At 39.7% G+C, this 19,198-nt stretch overlaps 1 protein-coding gene across 7 annotated transcripts in view; it reads right to left on the bottom strand.

Annotated features, from left to right (window-relative positions):
* Positions 1–19,198, bottom strand: part of LOC120516269 (echinoderm microtubule-associated protein-like 6) — a 347,341-nt gene that overhangs the window by 138,723 nt on the left and 189,420 nt on the right. For all 7 annotated transcript variants that reach the window (XM_039737818.1, XM_039737817.1, XM_039737816.1 and 4 more), the window contains exons 18-19: positions 10,889–11,091; positions 5,915–6,026 (exon numbers count right to left, since the gene is read on the bottom strand). In XM_039737818.1, the coding sequence (XP_039593752.1) occupies positions 5,915–6,026; positions 10,889–11,091 (315 nt within the window). The remainder of the gene's footprint in view (positions 1–5,914; positions 6,027–10,888; positions 11,092–19,198) is intronic.

A 19,198-nucleotide genomic window follows, 5' to 3' on the forward strand; every position in this document is an offset into this window, starting at 1 on the left:
CATTTTAAGTGTTTGGCAGTATTAAGTTCTCGTATGGCTCTTGGGTAGAAACCATTCTTAAATCTGTTTGTCCACGATTGGATGGACCTGAACTGCTTACCAGAGGGAAGCTCAAACAGGTGATGTCCAGGGTGGGAAGGGTCTTTCATGATGTTGGTTGCTCTGTTGAGGCAGCAAGAGCTGAAGAGTTCCTCTAAAGAGGGTAGTGTACAGCTAATTAATTTTTCTGGGCAAAGTTTATAATACTCTGAAGGCCTCTCCTGTCTGCCAATGAGCTGCTGGCATACCACATAGAAATGCAGTATAACAGCACATTCTCAATGGAGCAGCGGTAAAAGGACACCAGCAGCTTCTCCTTCACGTTGTTTTCTCTGAGGATCCTCAGGAAACAGAGTCTCTGTTGTGCCTTCTTAAATGCCACTGTGGTTTTTATGGACCAGGAGAGATCTTCTGCAACATGTATACCCAGAAAAGTAAAGGTAGGAACTCTTTCCACAATGTCTTCATTGATGTGAATTGGATTGTGGTTTGTATTGTGCCTCCGGAAGTCTATTCTAAGTTCTTTTGCTTTAGTAAAGTTCAGGGTGAGGTTGTTCTCAGTGCACAATGCAGTCAGTTTTTGGACCTCATCTCTATAGGTTGTCTTATCTCGTTCTGAGATGACTCCAATCACAGTTGTGACATCCGCGAACTTAATGATGGTGTTGGTGGAATCAGAGGGAAAACAGTCATAGGTATAGACAGCATATAGTAGCGGGTTCAGCAAATAAAGCCTTGCGGGATGCCAGTGTTGAGAGTGATGGTGGAAGACAAGTAGGGGCCTAATTTGAAATTTAAGGAGAACAATGTTTAAGTCCATGTGGTTGAAATCACCAGCTATAATATGAATGGCTTTAGGATAAGTGTTTTGCTGCATATTAAATGGTATCGAGCAGGTTACCTAGAACTCTGTCAGCATTAGCTTTCTGTGGAATGTAAATAGCTGTAACTATGACAATGGTAAACTCCTGAGGTAAGTAAAAGCACCTGCAATTGATTGTAAGATATTCCAAATCAGTAGAGCAGTGATTGCCTATAATTTTCGTGTTGGTACATCAGCTATTATGAATGTAAACACAAAGTCCACCACCTTTACTTTTGCCAGCGTCTTTGCGTCTATCCCAACAGAATGCTGTACGTTCTGCTATCTCAATGGCTGCATCTAGTATAAGCGAATTTAGCTACGTCTCTGTGAATAGCAAAATGCAATAATTACTTATGAGTTTGTTCTCAGACATCTGTAGATGTAATTCGTCTATTTTGAAGGTGATTGATCTTGCATTGGCGAGAAATATGCTGGGAATTGGTGGTTTATGTGAATGTTTCCTTAGCTTTACAAATAGGCTGGACCAACATCCGTGCTTTAGCTACCTATCTTCTGTATCTTCGTTGATTACCTGAGCTAACAAAAATCCATGGAGAACCAAAATTCCTTGCCATTTCCTCCAGGATGTCGCACGAGTGTAAAAATTTGCCCGTAATGGCCCAATTGTGCTGAAATCCAATTTTTATAAGATCTAGGTGACTATACTTGAGATTCATCAGACTGAACTTAGCAAAGCTCATTAATCAAAACTGAATTTTCATCAGGTAAAATATTTTTATTTGTGGTTTTTGGATTTACAGTCTTATAAATAAATTGTTAAAGGCAGACAAGACAGAATGGTAATAAGCATCTTGATTTATTAGTTTGCATGTATGGTGGAGCATGGCAGTATTGAAATGCATCTTACATATTTTACTTATATGAAGGCATTTACAGGAGCAAAAGTAGATTTGGGAATAAAATGTTAATAGATCTAAATTACAGTAAAATTTCAAATAGATTTCATAATTATTTTAAGATGCATTTTTACATTACTTCCATTTTCAGATAAATGTTATTTAATTAAAATTGTTCTTATCAAGCGATATGTTATATAATTACAACAAGAGAAGTCTTAAGTTAGCCAAATTTTATATAAAGTGCTAATTGCTACATTTATTATTCTTTTGAAGGATTATTTATTAAACCTAATCCCAAATGCAAAGAAAATGTGCTAAGTAGATTTGCTAGGTTTAAATTCATTCTAACTTAAATCTTTAGGAAACAACTAAAGGCAAAAATATCATAAAAATGTTAGCTTGTTTTGCACTGCGGCCCTTCAGTCGGGCTAACTCCCAGATTCTGGCCCGATTTACATGACGTTGAGTAGCACTGAGCTAGAGTATATCCCTTAGGTGTCACACATCACCCATACCCAAGTGGCTTGAACGTTATGCAAGGGCTACATGCCCACGGATGGAGCAGACTAAACAAGCCAGTCCACCAGCATCAACAATGATGACAAAAACTCTGATTAGCCACCATCAACATTGGACCACTCACTGGTCAAAGCTGAGTGCTACAAAATGTCTTGTACAATTGATTTGTTGACCTTGGCATGTAAGCCAGGCAAGGGACAGTCAGAGTAAATACATGGCAGTCAAGGCTTGGGTGATCGGAACAATGACAAGTGCTGCATCAGGAACTGCTCAGAGGTACATGACATTGCTGCCGCCAATTTGTTTTTCAAGAAGTGACTAATGCACCTTGTCCCCTATACCAGTGGTGGACGATCCACACAAAACGACTACTGGCTACTATGCCCATGTGACCTTAAGTATCAGATGCAAATGTGATCTCATCCATGAACAATGCCCCACAATACCACCTTCACGTCCTAGATCTCCACCTCAACTTCACACATCTGCTAAGAGTGCAAAGGACCAAAGCAGGAATAATCAAGTTACAAAAGCTTCCCCAACACAATGACCAGATGATGCAAGCCTTAGGCGTCCAAATCGGCAACCTTGAATAGCTGGCAGAAGCCCTCCAGAAGGTTGCCACTAGGAACTTCTGCGACACTGCCTCCGACATCAAGGGAAGATGAACCCCAGAAAGTACCTTGATGAAAATGAAACGTGGTGGTGGAATGAAGAAGTGCAAGCCGCACTCAAGAAGAAGATGGCATAAAAGATATGGAAGCAGACACATCTGAAGACAACCAAGACAATTCAAGATGGCCAAGGCCACAATGAAGAGAACAGTAGCCACAGCAAAGGCCAAACATTATCAAGAACTTTACAACCAACTGGAAACGCCTGAAGGTGCGAACCAGATCTACCAAATTCCCAACTCTTGACACTGCATAACCTGAGACATCAGCCATGTCAAGAATATCAAAGACAAGAACCACAAAATCCTGCAGGACCCACTGGCCATTCTGAAGTGCTGGAGCAAATATCTTGAAACTCTCAAAAAAGGAACACCTGAACCCACCCATACCACCTACACAGCCTGTCCACCAACCAGGCCATCTGATCAAGACATCAGTCAAATAATAACAATCCAGCAAATGAAAAATAGGAAGACAATTGGACCCAACAACATTCCATCCAAGGCCGTGAGATGCTGAAATGCCAAGGAGCCAAACTTTTTATGGTACTATTTAATCAAATCGCAGAAGAAGGCGCAGTACCTTAGTCATGGTTGATCAGTATCACCGTGGCAATCTGGAAAGGCAAATGTGACATCACTGACTGCACGAAGTACCAAGCGGTCTGCCTACTATGCCATTGATGAAGATCTTGACCATGTGTTTAAGAGTTGGCTTTGGAACACTGTCAGAGTGAAACCAAACCAATCAGGCTGCGGAACAACAGATGCCATTTCCATTGCACACCTATTGCTGGAAAAGCAATGAGAAAAGAACAAGATGCTGCACATTGTGTTCCTGGATCTGGAGTAGGCCTTCGACTGAGTCCCCTGTGAGCTGATTTGATGCACTCTCCAATTGCATGGTGTCCCAGAAGTTTATGTGTAGTGGATACAACTCCTCTATGACAAAGTCATCAGTGTCATGCACTGCCCAGTCGGAACCTCTCCGCCATTCGACATCAATGATGGCGTCCACGAAGTACCGGCCCTGTCTCTGCTATTATTCATACTCTGTATGGACGCCACCACTGCAGATATCCAAATGGAAATTTCATGGATTTTCCTCTACGCTAACAACATCATACTCAAAGAGGAGAGTGCCAAGAGGTGAAAGTGATCACGCTGCAATGGAAAGACTGGCTGGAAGAAAAAAGACTTCAGCTCAACATCAAAAAGTTGGAATACAAGGAAATTGGCCCACAGACGCTTAGAACCAAACACGTTGATGGATAAGACCTCAACAAAGTCACTGACATCAAACACCTTGGCTTGCTTATCTATTAGACGGCAGCTCTTTTCCCGATGCTCGAGCGTGGGTCAATGCTACCTGGCTGAAACAGCGCCAAGTCACCAGTGCCCTTTGAGACTGTAGAATGCCCAACCACCTCAAGGTAAAGATATAAAAGTCCATTGTCTGACCAGCTGCCCTTTACAGTAAAGAGAATTGGCCAGCAACAGCCAAGCACGAGTAAGCACTGCATGTCATGAAAATATGTATGCTACACTGGAGCCTAGGCCTGACCTGGTTGGATTGTGTAATGGACGGCGACATAAGAAGATTAATTGGAGTGGCACCAATCATGGATTAGATGCGAGAAGCGATGCAGTGGTACAGTCACATGATGCAGACAAGCAATAAGACAGTGGCCAAGAAAGCCCTTCTCCTCAACCCTGGTAGCAAAAGACCGCGCAGAAGACCGAAGAAGCAATAGTTGGATCGGCAGAACGAAGACAGGAAACAAGCCAATGCCACACCTGAAGACGCCTTGGAGGGGAAAAAGTGGAGAACGATACGGTGAGAAGTGGACTCCTGATGATTTAATTTTCTAAATCTTTCTGTCCTTTCTTAGATTTGCTACAACTTTTAGAATACCTTGGTGAAAACAATGAATTATTAAATCAAACTTACAAATTATTTTAGAAATACTGTAAAACAACCTCTGTTCTATTGTTTTCAAGCTACCTCATATAATGATCAAACTTTGCTATTACTTATGCCTGTGATCCAGATTTAGACCACAATAATTATTCATAACTGAAGGCTGCATCCCATTTGTTCTAGTACAATCCAAACATGTCAATTTTGCTTTCACCACATTTAACACATTTTATTGGTTATAGTATTCAACATTAGTTTGATTTCAAGTATACAGTGAATAATATAAATGTAGTGTTTGCCAGGTCTATTTCAGCAATTAATTACTGAGCAGCCCGTTAACTTTGTCTCTGAGATTATATGCTTCCATTAACACATTGCATAGAGATTTGCCTTTAGAGTTTTACAAGCTAAACTACATGAATGTCTGGGTAAAATGGAAATTTTAAAAATATAACCAAGTACATTTTATTTTGCAGTGGACATATTGAGCAGCTCATTTCATCACTTTTGTAGAGTAGATAAGCTGCTCGCAACAGTCCTGATCTGAATAAGTTGGTTATAAAATGGAAGGGATTTTGTGCAAACCGCTGTAGTTACAATCAGATTCTGAATGTGAAGCTACCGTACATTTATCAGGGTTACGTATGGTTCTATAATAAATGAAAATTAACCGGCCCATTATTTCAATTCCACAATTCAAGCACTGACACAACAAGTTAAAATGGTAACAGCTAATAGCTGATTGTTCATATAATTATGCTCTCAAATTATATATTATATATTTCTGAACCAATTCCAGAAATGCATAAAAGTGTTAATAATATGAGATTTATTGCCTTGAGGTTGCTCGATTAAACTTGATGTTAACCTGTGGTGCTAAAAAGAGGTACTGTGTATCAGTCCATCTTAGTATCAAACTATGGTGCTACAAACACAACTACATACAGAGCTTTCTCTTGATTGTCGAAAAATGTATTAAATTCATTACAACTGTTCACTAGCAACATAATAAAATTGAACAGTTTCACCAAGCTTACCTTTGGAACCAGGAGACAGAGCAGCTCTCTTTATGGCATATGTTTTTAAACATCTCTCAAATGTATCATCCCATAATTCCACAACTCCATCCTTGCCTCCTGTAACGAATCCCTTCAGCAAAAATAAAATAAATAATTTCTCAGAATTAGCAACATACCTCAGATGCCAAAATAAAACTTCCGAAACCATATTTCTTTTGTTGTTTGTACAGTACGTTGTTTACATAGTGGTTTCTTCCCTGAGGAGTAAAATACATTTTAAGAATTACCAAAAAATAACATTCAGCTTTGTCAAGAAAATATTGTTTTATGTATCAGACCAGTAACGATGCACTTGAATCCACTTGACTTGAGCATTCCTAGTTTTCATCCTCTTTCTCTGTACGTTTAGCATTTATTTGCTCAGAGGCTGATGCGCTTGCTGCTTCCTGAGCAGCTCTTCTTTTCTCCACCCTAGTGGCCCACTTCTTCTTTTCTTTCATTGGCATCTTTTTGCGTTAAAACTAATTAAGTTACTTTTTGTGCTGCAATTACAAAGTAAGGTTTCCTTAATTTTTCACTTAAGATGACACTTAAAGTCTTCAATCTGCCTCAAGACTGATTTAAGATATGAAGAGGTAGGGAAAGTGACGGCAAAGGTTTTAGGGATGAGAACGGCGCCCGCACACATGCACCGCATGGCCGCCCTGCTGGCCGCTGCCAAAAGCTGATTCTACAATACAGTAAATTAAAATAAAAAGAGGAATAATCTTGGAGGTCAATCATCACCCCGAAAGTGGCTAGTAGACGTCACATAGTATGTGTATACCTAATTTCAGGTCAACAGGTCAAACGGTTTGAGAAGTACAGGTGATTTTAAAATCCTGGACAGACAAATGGACAGCCACGGTAGCGTATTATGTAAGAAGATAACCATATACTATTAAACTTGGCTGAGAAAATACTGTTATAAAACACTCTTGCTAAAGTTAGCATCAACCATTTTTAACATGTTAAGAAGTATGAAGTGGCTATAGCAGAACATTGCCCTGACAAAATTACAAAAATGACAAAGTCAGTGAATGAAGAATATAACTCATAGTAGGTTCATAGTATTTTCTAGGTAATATCGAATTGTTCAGAAGTGGCCATTGTTTAAAAGGGATCTCTTAAAATATGTTATACCTGGTTAACATTCCTGGCAAGAAAACAGCAGCTTTTGACATTGCTATAAATCCTTGGGTAATAAAAACTCACTAAAATGTTTTATGATATTTTTGATCCCCAAATTAATCCTAGCACATACAGCAGTGACTGGACAACCTGAATAAATTAAATGTCTGTGGCACTAATAACATGGTTTTAATGGTTTACCTATTGTCACACACGTACGCATGGGAGGCAGCTAAAGGGCTTGAGTGATGGCAGTTCTGAGACAGGCCGGGCTGTGGCAGAGTGCACTGACTCTTTTTCTCACTTCCCTGTAGACCATCCCTGGGAGACTCCACCTGGCTCTCGTGACATCACTTCCGGGACCGAACCAATGGAGACAGAACTAACCGGCGCCGGCCCCCCTGATGTCACGTCCGGGCCTGATCCAATGAGTGACGAACACGTGCCCGATTCCCATGACCTCACTTCCTGTCTTCCCCTTTAAAAGCCTGCCCTTTTTCCCTTTCCCTCAGTCTTGTTTTGGACTCATTTGTATGCACATCAGTGCTGTTGATTGTGATAAAAAACGACTTTGCAGCCAGGATACCAGAATATACGGGTGGCTGCCCCAAACCTTTCTTGAGTATGTCTCAGCTTTGTGACACTATATTCTATAGTATATTAAGTGTTTCCTTAAAAGAAAAAATCAATTTCTATATTTCCTTGAACAACCTTCTAACCTTCCAACTGATTTGCAATTTTTGCACAAATACTCGTTAAGGCAATAAAAAGAGATGCCATCAAAACGAATTTTAGCATGAAATACATGCTTGTCACCCTGATGTTAAGAGCCATGCAGTCTTCTCACTTAATATATTTCTTTATTCTGACTTCCAGTACACCCAGTAAGACTTGTTCAGTGTTTCCCACTATTTTACAGATTGCCATATTGCAGTATAAAGATCAAGGTAAAATTTTAGCAGAACTCCTATAGATTGATAGATAGATAGATAGATAGATAGATAGATAGATAGATAGATACTTTATTAATCCCAAGGGGAAATTCACATAATCCAGCAGCAGTATACTGATACAAAGAAACAATATTAAATTAAATAGTAATAAAAATGAAAAGAATTAAAATAAAATTAATGTTAGCATTTACTCCCCCGGGTGGAATTGAAGAGTCGCATAGTGTGGGGGAGGAACGATCTCCTCAGTCTGTCAGTGGAACAGGACGGTGACAAAAGTCTGTCACTGAAGCTACTCCTCTGCCTGGAGATGATCCTGTTAAGTGGATGCAGTGGATTCTTCATGATTGACAGGAGTTTGCTTAGTGCCCGTCTCTCTGCCACAGATGTTAAACTGTCCAACTTTAATCCTACAATGGAGCCTGCCTTCTTAACAAGTTTGTCCAGGCGTGAGGCGTCTTTCATCTTTATGCTGCCACCCCAGCACACCACCGCGTAAAAGAGGGCACTCGCCACTACCGTCTGGTAGAACATCTGCAGCATCTTACTGCAGATGTTGAAGGATGCCAACCTTCTCAGAAAGTATATTCTGCTCTGTGCTTTCTTACATAGAGCATTAGTATTGGCAGTCCAGTCCAATTTGTCATCCAAGTATTGGCAGTCCAGTCCAATTTGTCATCCATTTTATATTTATATTGCTGTATAATTAGGATATCGAAATATCCTCTGACCTTCAAGATGTTATTTAAAATTATCAATCTTTTTGTTACCTATCATTCAGAATTTTAAAAACATTTTATTTATCAAACAACAATATTAAAATATGAATAACTTTAACCAAATTTACCTCATATTTTTTCTACTTCCAAAATAAAGGGCTATTAGAGGTTACATAATAATTCTTAAATATGAACTGCTGTACAACGTAAACATAATTCGTCATGTATAGTGGGATTTGGGCAGAGTAACTGCTACATGAAAGAGAATGACTTGGTTGTGTTCCTACAAATACTATCCACATATTTCGTAATAAGAAACCATGGATCACCAGTGACATTAGCAACACATTTTAAAATGGTAATACAGAAACATGTAAGAAATAGAGATGTGAGTTCAGGAAAGCAATCAAAGTGGCTACGCATCAGCATAGAAGTAAACTAGAGATAAAATATTGCAGCAGTAATAATTCTTCCAAACCCTGACAGGATCATAAAATGGTTACAGACTACAAAGTAAAACCTAATCCAATCTCTCGATGAACTTAATGCCTTTTTACAGCCACTTTGACTGGGATAACAGGCAGCCTGTCATTCAAATTACTGCACTACCACATGAATTCATCTTTCTTTGTTTCTGTACATTAAATTAGAAAGACTTTAAAGTGGGTTAATAGGCAGTAGGCATTTGGTCTGGAAGGAATTTCCAAGTTTGCTTTGTAGTAACCAATTAGCTGGCATCTTCAGTGACATCTTTACTATTTTAAGAATCGGTGGTTCTTTCCTGTTTCTTTGAGTAGCTATAGATCAGTGGCGCTAACTCCAAACACTATGAAATGCTTTGATAGATTTGTGCTGGAACACATTTTACATAATAATTCAGAGAGTCATGATCACCTTCAGTTTGTATATCGTCACAACCAGTCCACAGAGGATGTCTTCTCCTTTGTATTCCAAACCATCCCAGCACATCATGACAACAAAAACTGCCAGAGTCCATCTTTATAGACTACAGGTCCAGATTGAACATCGTTGTACCAGAAAAGCCGACTACCAAAAATGGGTTTTGGACATCCCAACTAGAAGATCTCAGCATGTGTGGACTGCTGGCATTACAACCAGTATAACTGGAAGGACAGGCACTTACACTACACTTCACAGTGTAATATGCTGAGTCTCGTTTGGTACTCCTTGTTCAGCTATGACTGTGTGGCCAGGCACAGTTCAAACTCTCTCCATCATTATATTTGTTGATGGCATCAAAATCATAGTTCTGGTCACCAACAATGACATGACAGCTTATACAGAAGCGTTTTATATGCAGACATTAACTGTGGTTCTGGAACCACATTAATGTCAGAAAAACTCAAAAAATGTTTTTTGAGTTCAGGAAGCAAAAAGCAGACCACATAGCTATCTGCAGCAAAGGACGTTCTTTTGAGAGAGTCAGAAGCTATAAATATCTTGGAAAGACCATCTTTGATGAAATGAGGTGGGCACAACATATTTCAGCTCTTGTCAAGAAGGCTCACTGATAACTCTGTTTCATCAGACATTAGAGGAAAGTGCAGATTTAGCCATCTGATTTCTATTACTTCTACAGGTGCAGAGTGGAGTTCATCCTCACTGACTGCATCACACCCTGGTATGTTACCTGCTCAGCTCAAGTTCATAAAGCAGTGCAGAGGGTAGTGAAGGTAACACAGAATATTACTGGCACCCAACTGCCTTCTGTTCTGGACATAAATAACACACACAGACTTTGAAAGGCAATTTCAGTAAAGTCTCAGCCATCCTGTACAGCGGCTTTTCTCACTTCTTCATTCTGAAAAACGATACGAGACAATTGGCATGCACACCCCTAGATTCAGGGATAGATAGTTTCTATCCACAGGTCACAAGGTTACTGGACAGCCAATCATAGTAACAAATATTATAACATACACATATATATAAACAAATACTTCAAAATATTAGATGTGTATATTTATATATAATTGTGCATATACAATAGCAAGTTTTTTTCTTTGCACTATATACACGTGACAATAAACTTATACTTTAAGAAGTACCATTTTTACCATTTCATTACATGTCTTGGTCTATTTTTAAATAAGGAAAATATTAATAATTTATAATGTAACAAGGTAGTTTACCTTATCCAAAGAATACATTGCAAACACTGGCCCATCGTGGGCTTTTATTGTTTTAAGTAAATATGTGTCTTTCCAGATGTAAACATCACCAGTTGCTGCTCCTGAGTACACTAAATCTTCACCACGACCATGACACACACACATCATTGTTTCTAGTTTCCCTGCATTGCCGAAAGTTCCTCGTTTGAAAGTAAGGCCACCACCTTGGAGATAAAACAAAATAAAAAAATGAATATTTTTTTAGATAAATATCTAAATATTTTACGCTATTTATGTATTATAACTTTGATGTGTTATACATTTAAATTGATAGGCTTAAGTTTAATTGGCTTCATGCAACAAAGAGTAAAATTAACAACACTAACTTTAAAATTTCAATATTAGACTAAAATTGAATATATATTATATACACTCAAAAGTGAATAAAGTGAAATGAATCTAAATTAATCATGATAAAAATGTTCTGTTAATAATAAACAAACAAAATCCCGTTAAATTAAACATATTTATATTACTTAAGGACAACATGGAACAGAGCAAGAACTAAAATTGCATACAAACTCACATTCATTCTTTCTGAGGCAACTTAGTGGTGCCAATCGACTTTCTCCTGTACGTGTTTGAAAAATGAGCTGAAATCTTAGTCTACACAGAAAATCAATGGACGCTGCGCCAAATAATGACTGGGCTGAGAATTGAAACAAGTCTCCCACAGAGTAAGGCAAGAGTATTACATAATATACCACCATTTGAAAACAATCACTAACAACTGTAAAATACAATAATATCAAACTCGCATTTACTATATGTGTAAGATGTAATTACAACATTTCACAAATTACCGAACCCTTTATTGTTTAATCTTTCCATTGAACCACTTGCCACCTACAAATTATACTCCTCATTTCAATACCAACAAAAATAAGCTCGACCCACCAGAAAAAGCTCATAAAGTTATATTGGGTCATTATAGGTTGGTAATAGAGTAAACCCTCGTTTATCACAGTTAATCCGTTACAGACTCTACCGCGATAAATGAATTTCTGTGAAGTAGAATTCTTTATTTATAAATCTAATATTTTCACAGTTAGAGCATTGAAAACCTGTTTACGACCTTCTAAATACGTTTTTAACATTATTAGAGCCCTCTAGACATGAAATAACACCCTTTAGTCAAAAGTTTAAACTGTGCTCCATGACAAGACAGAGATGACAGTTCCGTCTCACAATTAAAAGAATGCAAACATATCTTCTCTTTAATGGAGCGCCGTCAGGAGCAGGGAATGTCAGAGAGAGAAAAGCAAACGATCAAAAATCAATAGGGCTGTTCGGGCTTTTAAGAATGCGAAACACTGCTGGACAAAGCAGCTGCAAGGAAGGGAGCAATGTGAAGGTAGTCTTTCAGCATTTTTTAGAGGAGCATCCATATCCTCTACGCCATTGTGCTAACAGCCCCTCTGCTCACACCCCCTCCATCAGGAGCAGAGCATGTCAGAGAGAGTGAGAGACAGAGGGAGAAAAGCAAACAATCAAAAATCAATAGGTGCTGTTCGGGCTTTCAAGTATGCGAAGCACCGTGCGGGAAGCATATCGTATATCATTGAGGAGTTTTATTTAATACGTAATACGCGCTCTGGTTGGGTAGCTTCTCAGCCATCCGTCAGTAGCATCCCTTGTATGAAATCAACTGGGCAAACCAACTGAAGAAGCATGTACCATAAATTAAAAGACCCATTGTCCGCTGAAATCCTCGAACCAGCGACAAATCCGTGCTTACATTTAAAATCTGCGATGGGGTGAAACGAGGGATCACTATACTTAAAGCCCGAAAACTAATACAAAAAATTAGAATTCCCAATAAAAAAGGTTAAGAATTTTAGAAAAACAGATAAAGGAAGGTGTCTTGAGTACCTTCTGGCAGCTGACATACTTTGACAAAGTACAAGAAAATAAAGAGCGGTATAACAGAAGACACTTGCACAATATGTTATACACATTTTAAGTAATATATTTTATTATGATAAGTAATCATGCCCTCTAAAAGTAGTTGAAGAAAAAATAAACAACCAACAACTGGTTGAATGTAACTAAGAAAATCAAAAGACAAATGAGTCAGTCATTCTCCAACCCGCTATGTCCTAACACAGGGTCACAGGGGTCTGCTGGTGCCAATCCCAGCCAACACAGGGTGCAAGGCAGGAAACAAACCCCGGGTAGGACGACAGCCCGCTACAAAAAGACAAGTGGAAAGCATTATTGATAAAGGCAATTGCTAAAGATTTTGACTGGGCTGACAAAATGGTTGAAAGTTACCTTTTAAAGCTACCTGATAAAGAATTAACAGAAATTGTTAATCAAAACATAATAGTAGTTGCTCAATTAAGATCATGCTGTTTCAATCACAAGAAAGAAGGGCAGAATCTCTGTTTCAGTGTCACAAGATTGTAAGATTATTGTTTTTTCATTATACTTTATCTTGGTGATTGAAAGTATACACAGGGCTATTCAAAATGAAAGGGCAGATTTTAAAAATTTACTTCAAACAAACTGTACAAGACAGTGGACGCCCAGGAGGACGAGAGGAGGGCTTGTGCCTCCTCCAGACCGCGAGGGGGCGCCCGTCCTGGTTATGTTGGGGGCCTCGGGTACAGGGCTTGGAAGCCCAGCCCTGTAGGGACCCGTGCCGGTTTATCCCGTGTGGTCCCCGGCCGGGGCTGGAGCCCGGCCGGGACGCCTTGAAGGACCAGATTAGGGCGTGTGCCTCCTCCAGACCGAGAGAGGGCGTCCGTCCTGGTTATGCAGGAGACCTCGGGTAGGGGGCTTGGAAGCCCAGCCCTGTAGGGACCCGTGGCCACCGCCAGGCGGCGCCCCAGTGCCTATTTATCCCGGAAGCCCGGCACTTCCGCCACACCAGGAAGTGCCGGGGGGAAGACGACAGGGGACACCGGACGGCTTCCGGGTGCGCAACGGCACTTCTGCCACACAGGGGTGTGGCCAACTCTAATTGCCGGGAAGCAGCTGGAACCCATCCGGGTTCCCATAAGAGGGGCCGCCTCCCTCCAGTCATTAGCGGAAGTCGGGTGGAAGAGGACGGAGCGAGAGGAAGGACTGGAGGCGGCCAGGAGAAAGGCAGTAGGACTGTGTGTCCTGGACTTGGGGGAATCGGTGCAGGAGGCACTGGGGTTTGTGAGTGCACGTGAGCACAAATTGTACATAACTAGTGTAAATAAAAAGTGTGTTGGGTGAAATATGATGTCCGTCTGTCTGTGCCTGGGCCGGCTTTCACAACAGAAACACATTCCGCACATCACTGGATAGAGGAAAGTTCAAAGTTCGGTCCAATGGTCCTCGAGGTTGCATGCACTCAACATGAGCACCATGTGCAGCGTGACAGACATCAAAATGGTAGACCATTTCTTGCCACACACGAATCAACTGGTCCCTAGTTAATGAATTCACAGCTTCCTCAATTCGATGTTGCAAATCTTGAAGATTAGCGGGCATAGGGGGAACAAACACTCTTTCTTTAATGTACACCCATAGATAAAAATCGCAGAGGATAAGGTCTGGAGACCTTGGATGCCATAGAAATTGGGCAAGATCTTGTTGTCCATCTCTTCCAATCCATCATCCTAGAATGGTGTCATCAGGTCATGCCGGACCTCCAAGAGGAAATGAGGCAGGGCACCATCTTACATGAAAATGAAGTCATTTGAATCTTCTTGAAGCTGAATTTTTAAATTTTGAACTTTCCTCTATCCGGTGATGTGCAGAATGTGTTTCTATATTATACATTTTGATTGAAATACATGTTAAAAATCTGCTTTTTTATTTTGAATAGCCCTGTATTATTAACTGATATCCAGGAAGCCTAACTTAATAAAGCTAACTGAATTTTAGATATAGGCATTTATACTTTACTGTATAATCTAATGTTCTTTTCTTTCTTGCTGTGGCACACACAGGTAAATCAAACCTTTGTGAATCTGTGTGACATATGGTCTAATTCACCTCAAAACTGTACATTACACACATTTTTTTCACTCTGACTATCCAAATGTATACAAATGCAAAACCTTAAATGTGACCTGTGCCTAAAGGCACTTGCTTTGCTGGACCAAGCATTGGGAATGTATCAAGCTGAGACAGCACTAGAATAAAAACTTCACTTATTTGTCAAATAGTCCTGGGTTTAAAATAACCAAGTCCTCTAACAGTAACACCCAATTAATGAACAATCTACAGTGACAACTTACACTATGCTGCTAATATGCCAACTTATCTTGCTCTGCTGAAAGAATCCTAAATACAACTATCATAACACAATGGGAAAAGAATTTCCCTATTTTAGTTAAAATTGGAAAAAGCAAATTCACTTTAGAATTTGGCAGGTTACATGAGAAATACCAAAACACAGGAGAAGCACCAAAATGTCTGAGCAATGCTACCTTCAGGGCTTCCTTCTATTTATTTATCCAGCCCCCCTTCATGTAACTGCTATGTAAGAAGCACTGTGTAGCAAAATACACAAATAGGATGGGCTAGTGGGCCCTGGCATGAAAAAAGGGCCAGCCCGAGTTCGACAATGAGGGACTTTAACTACTTATAGTAATATCCTCACTTGCACTGTGTGCGAACAATCCAAAAGACAAAACTTAGTTTACACATCATGACTGTATCTGACTGCTCAGACTGTAGACCTTGGAATTTGAAAATCCAGGTGAACAAAATACTTACTTTTAAAAGGGCAGAGGATGTTTAATTTCCAACTTTTCATAAAAGTAAAATGTACAATCTTATAATTGTGGAAGTGTGTTTGTCTGTCTGTCCGGCCCGGAAGTGAGAAGTGGAGTTGAGGTAAGTGCTCCACCTCTGAGGATACACAAGTAAGGCCAGCACATTGGCAAAATGAAACCTCTAAAGAAACAGTCACTTGCTTGGCCAGTAATACAGAAGCGAGGTGAGCACATCGGCAAAATGGTATCCCTTTTACGTTTCCTCCCGCCGCTAATGCACAAGCGAGGCGAGCACATCGGCAAAATGGAACCTCCGAAGAAAGACAAAGTCACTTGGCCGCTAATGCACAAGCGATGCCAGCATGTCGGCAAAACAAATCCTCCTAGGAGAGAGATGCCCAAAGTAGTTCCTCTCAATCACCTGACATCTCTACATTTCAATTTATTTCTTACAATTTCAATAGTTTCTAGGACCCTGGGCTTTTTACAGCACTGGCTTACACAGCTAGCCATAATATAAACATATGTAAATTTGCAGCCGAAATGTAATCAAATACAAATTATCGAGACATAAACAGTTAGTTATTTCTAAAGCTATACCAGTTAATATATTACTTAAAACTGTTCAAGAAAATGAATATTGCCTTCACCCATCCATTTAAAAGAACTTGCTTAATACATGGTTCAATTCACTTGGAAGAAGAAAGAAAAAAGTAACCATTATGAGCTTACAGTTAGTGCATAAAAACTGCATAAAACAATTAGAAACAGTGGAACTGCAGACTGTACAATGAAGAACTACATTAGACTTCCAAGTAGGAAAAACATGAAATCTGTATGATATAAAAAACATATACAACATAAAGCTAGAGTTCATACATTATTTTTTGGTAAAAAAAAAAAAAAAACAGGGAGGGAATAAAACACTAAACCACAAACACATAATAAATGTATTATGAAGATTATATTAAAGCACTAGAAATTCTCAATAAATTCCACTCTTTCTGAAAAGAAAAAGAATATTCAGTTGTAAAAATGAACAGGAATCATGAATACTTTTGGTGATTCATTATATTTTTAAGAGAGGTATAATGCATGTTAAGAAAATGCTTGTGCATGTGAAATGATAAAACAGCTAAGTCTTCTTAAATAATTCAGTGTAATGATGCTATTACATAAGTCCTTCAGAACTCCTTCTAAAAATATAAAGTGCTATCTGTGACTAGTTGTGAGAAATCTCTCATTTATATTTGCTGTCGATTTTTACGTGGTTGCACTGAGTTGTTATTGAAGTGCTTATTAAAGGTATATGCATGACACCCTCTTGGTGTCATGATTTGTTATTTTCCTCACAGCACTAATCCTCGTTAGCTGCATTCAGGCCTTTTGAGTTGTGCATTTGCTATACCAGACTGTGAACGAGCTTGCTGGAATACTCTGCACTGAGAATCAGTGAGCATCTGAGGAGACAAGGCTGATACTTGGTGTTGAGGAAACATGAGAGGTCCTAAGTGTTGTGAACCCAAAATAATTCACAATCCACCTACTCTTAAAACAGCAAACTCAGCAGCATCAACAGACACCAGACTTACAAATCTCCTAAAATAGGGAATCCCCTACTGTGTTTTTCAGATGCTTTGCTTTTATGCTTAAACATTTGACTGTTCATTTCATGCCAGTCTGGTTCTATACTGGGACACCACCAGAAATCTAGAAAACACTCCTATCTAATTATTAGGTTCTGGTTTAATCAAGGACAGCTTCTGCATTATTTACTTATAACATATACTTGAAACCTGCCATCAGGACCCCTCCTGTTGAGAGCTCATGTGAATCCTTTTTCATAAAATGTCTCTCTTCGGCAAACTACATGCAACCTGGGTGAGTCAGTGCGAGAAGCTAGATGCAACAAGTGAATATTTCTACCATGTCACACTAAAGACTTGCGAGAGAACAGCAATTATGCAATATAATTTGAACAAACTCTCGTCCCAACTCTGAACTATTAGTTCTTGATAGCCTGCTCTGACCTGAAGGGACAACTGACAAGAATATCCCATAGTTGTTACAGTGCATCCAGAAAGTATTCACAGCGCATCACTTTTTCCACATTTTGTTATGTTACAGCCTTATTCCAAAATGGATTAAATTCATTTTTTTCCTCAGAATTCTACACACAACACCCCATAATGACACTGTGAAAAAAGTTTACTTGAGATTTTTGCAAATGTATTCAAAATAAAAAGATTGAGAAATCACATGTACATAAGTATTCACAGCCTTTGCCATGAAGCTCACAATTGAGCTCAGGTGCATCCTGTTTCCCCTGATCATCATTGAGATGTTCCTGCAGCTTCATTGGAGTCCACCTGTGGTAAAGTCAGTTGATTGGACATGATTTGGAAAGGCACACACCTGTCTATAGAAGGTCCCACAGTTGACATATCATGTCAGAGCACAAACCAAGCATGAAGTCAAAGGAATTGTCTGTAGACCTCCGAGACAGGATTGTCTCGAGGCACAAATCTGGGGAAGGTTACAGAAAAATTTCTTCTGGTTTGAAGGTTCCAATGAGCACAGTAGCCTCCATCATCCGTAAGTGGAAGAAGTTCGAAACCACCAGGACTCTTTCTAGAGCTGGCCGGCCATCTAAACTAAACGATCGGGGGAGAAGGGCCTTAGTCAGGGAGGTGACCAAGAACCCGATGGTCACTCTGTTAGAGCTCCAGAGGTCCTCTGTGGAGAGAGGAGAACCTTCCAGAAGGACAACCAATCAGGCCTGTATGGTAGAGCGGCCAGACGGAAGCCACTCCTTAGTAAAAGGCACATGACAGCCCACCTGGAGTTTGCCAAAAGGCAGCTGAAGGACTCTCAGACCATGAGAAACAAAATTCTCTGGTCTGATTAGACAAAGATTGAACTCTTTGGTGTGAATGTCAGGCGTCACTTTTGGAGGAAACCAGGCAGCGCTCATCACCAGGCCAATACCATCCCTACAGTGAAGCAGGGTGGTGGCAGCATCATGCTGTGGGGATGTTTTTCAGCAGCAGAAACTGGGAGACTAGTCAGGATAAAGTGAAAGATGACTGCAGCAATGTACAGAGACATCCTGGATGAAAACCTGCTCCAGAGCGCTCTTGACCTCAGACTGGGGCGACGGTTCATCTTTCAGCAGGACAACAACCCTAAGCACACAGCCAAGATATCAAAGGAGTGGCTTCAGGACAACTCTGTGAATGTCCTTGAGTGGCCCAGACTTGAATCCGATTGAACATCTCTGGAGAGATCTTTTGAGCAAAGGCTGTGAATACTTATGTACATGTGATTTCTCAGTTTTTTTTATTTTTAATAAATTTGCAAAAACCTCAAGTAAACTTTTTTCACGTTGTCATTATGGGGTGTTGTGTGTAGAGTTTTGAGGAAAAAAATGAACTTAATCCATTTTGAAATAAGGCTGTAACATAACAAAATGTGGAAAAAGTGATGCGCTGTGAATACTTTCCACATGCACTGTATAGTGTCCAGAAATCTTCCTCACTGACACATGAAACAAGTATAATATTTACAAGTGAAA

Source organism: Polypterus senegalus, chromosome 16, assembly GCF_016835505.1.
Source record: "Polypterus senegalus isolate Bchr_013 chromosome 16, ASM1683550v1, whole genome shotgun sequence".
Classification (NCBI taxonomy): Eukaryota; Metazoa; Chordata; class Cladistia; order Polypteriformes; family Polypteridae; genus Polypterus; species Polypterus senegalus.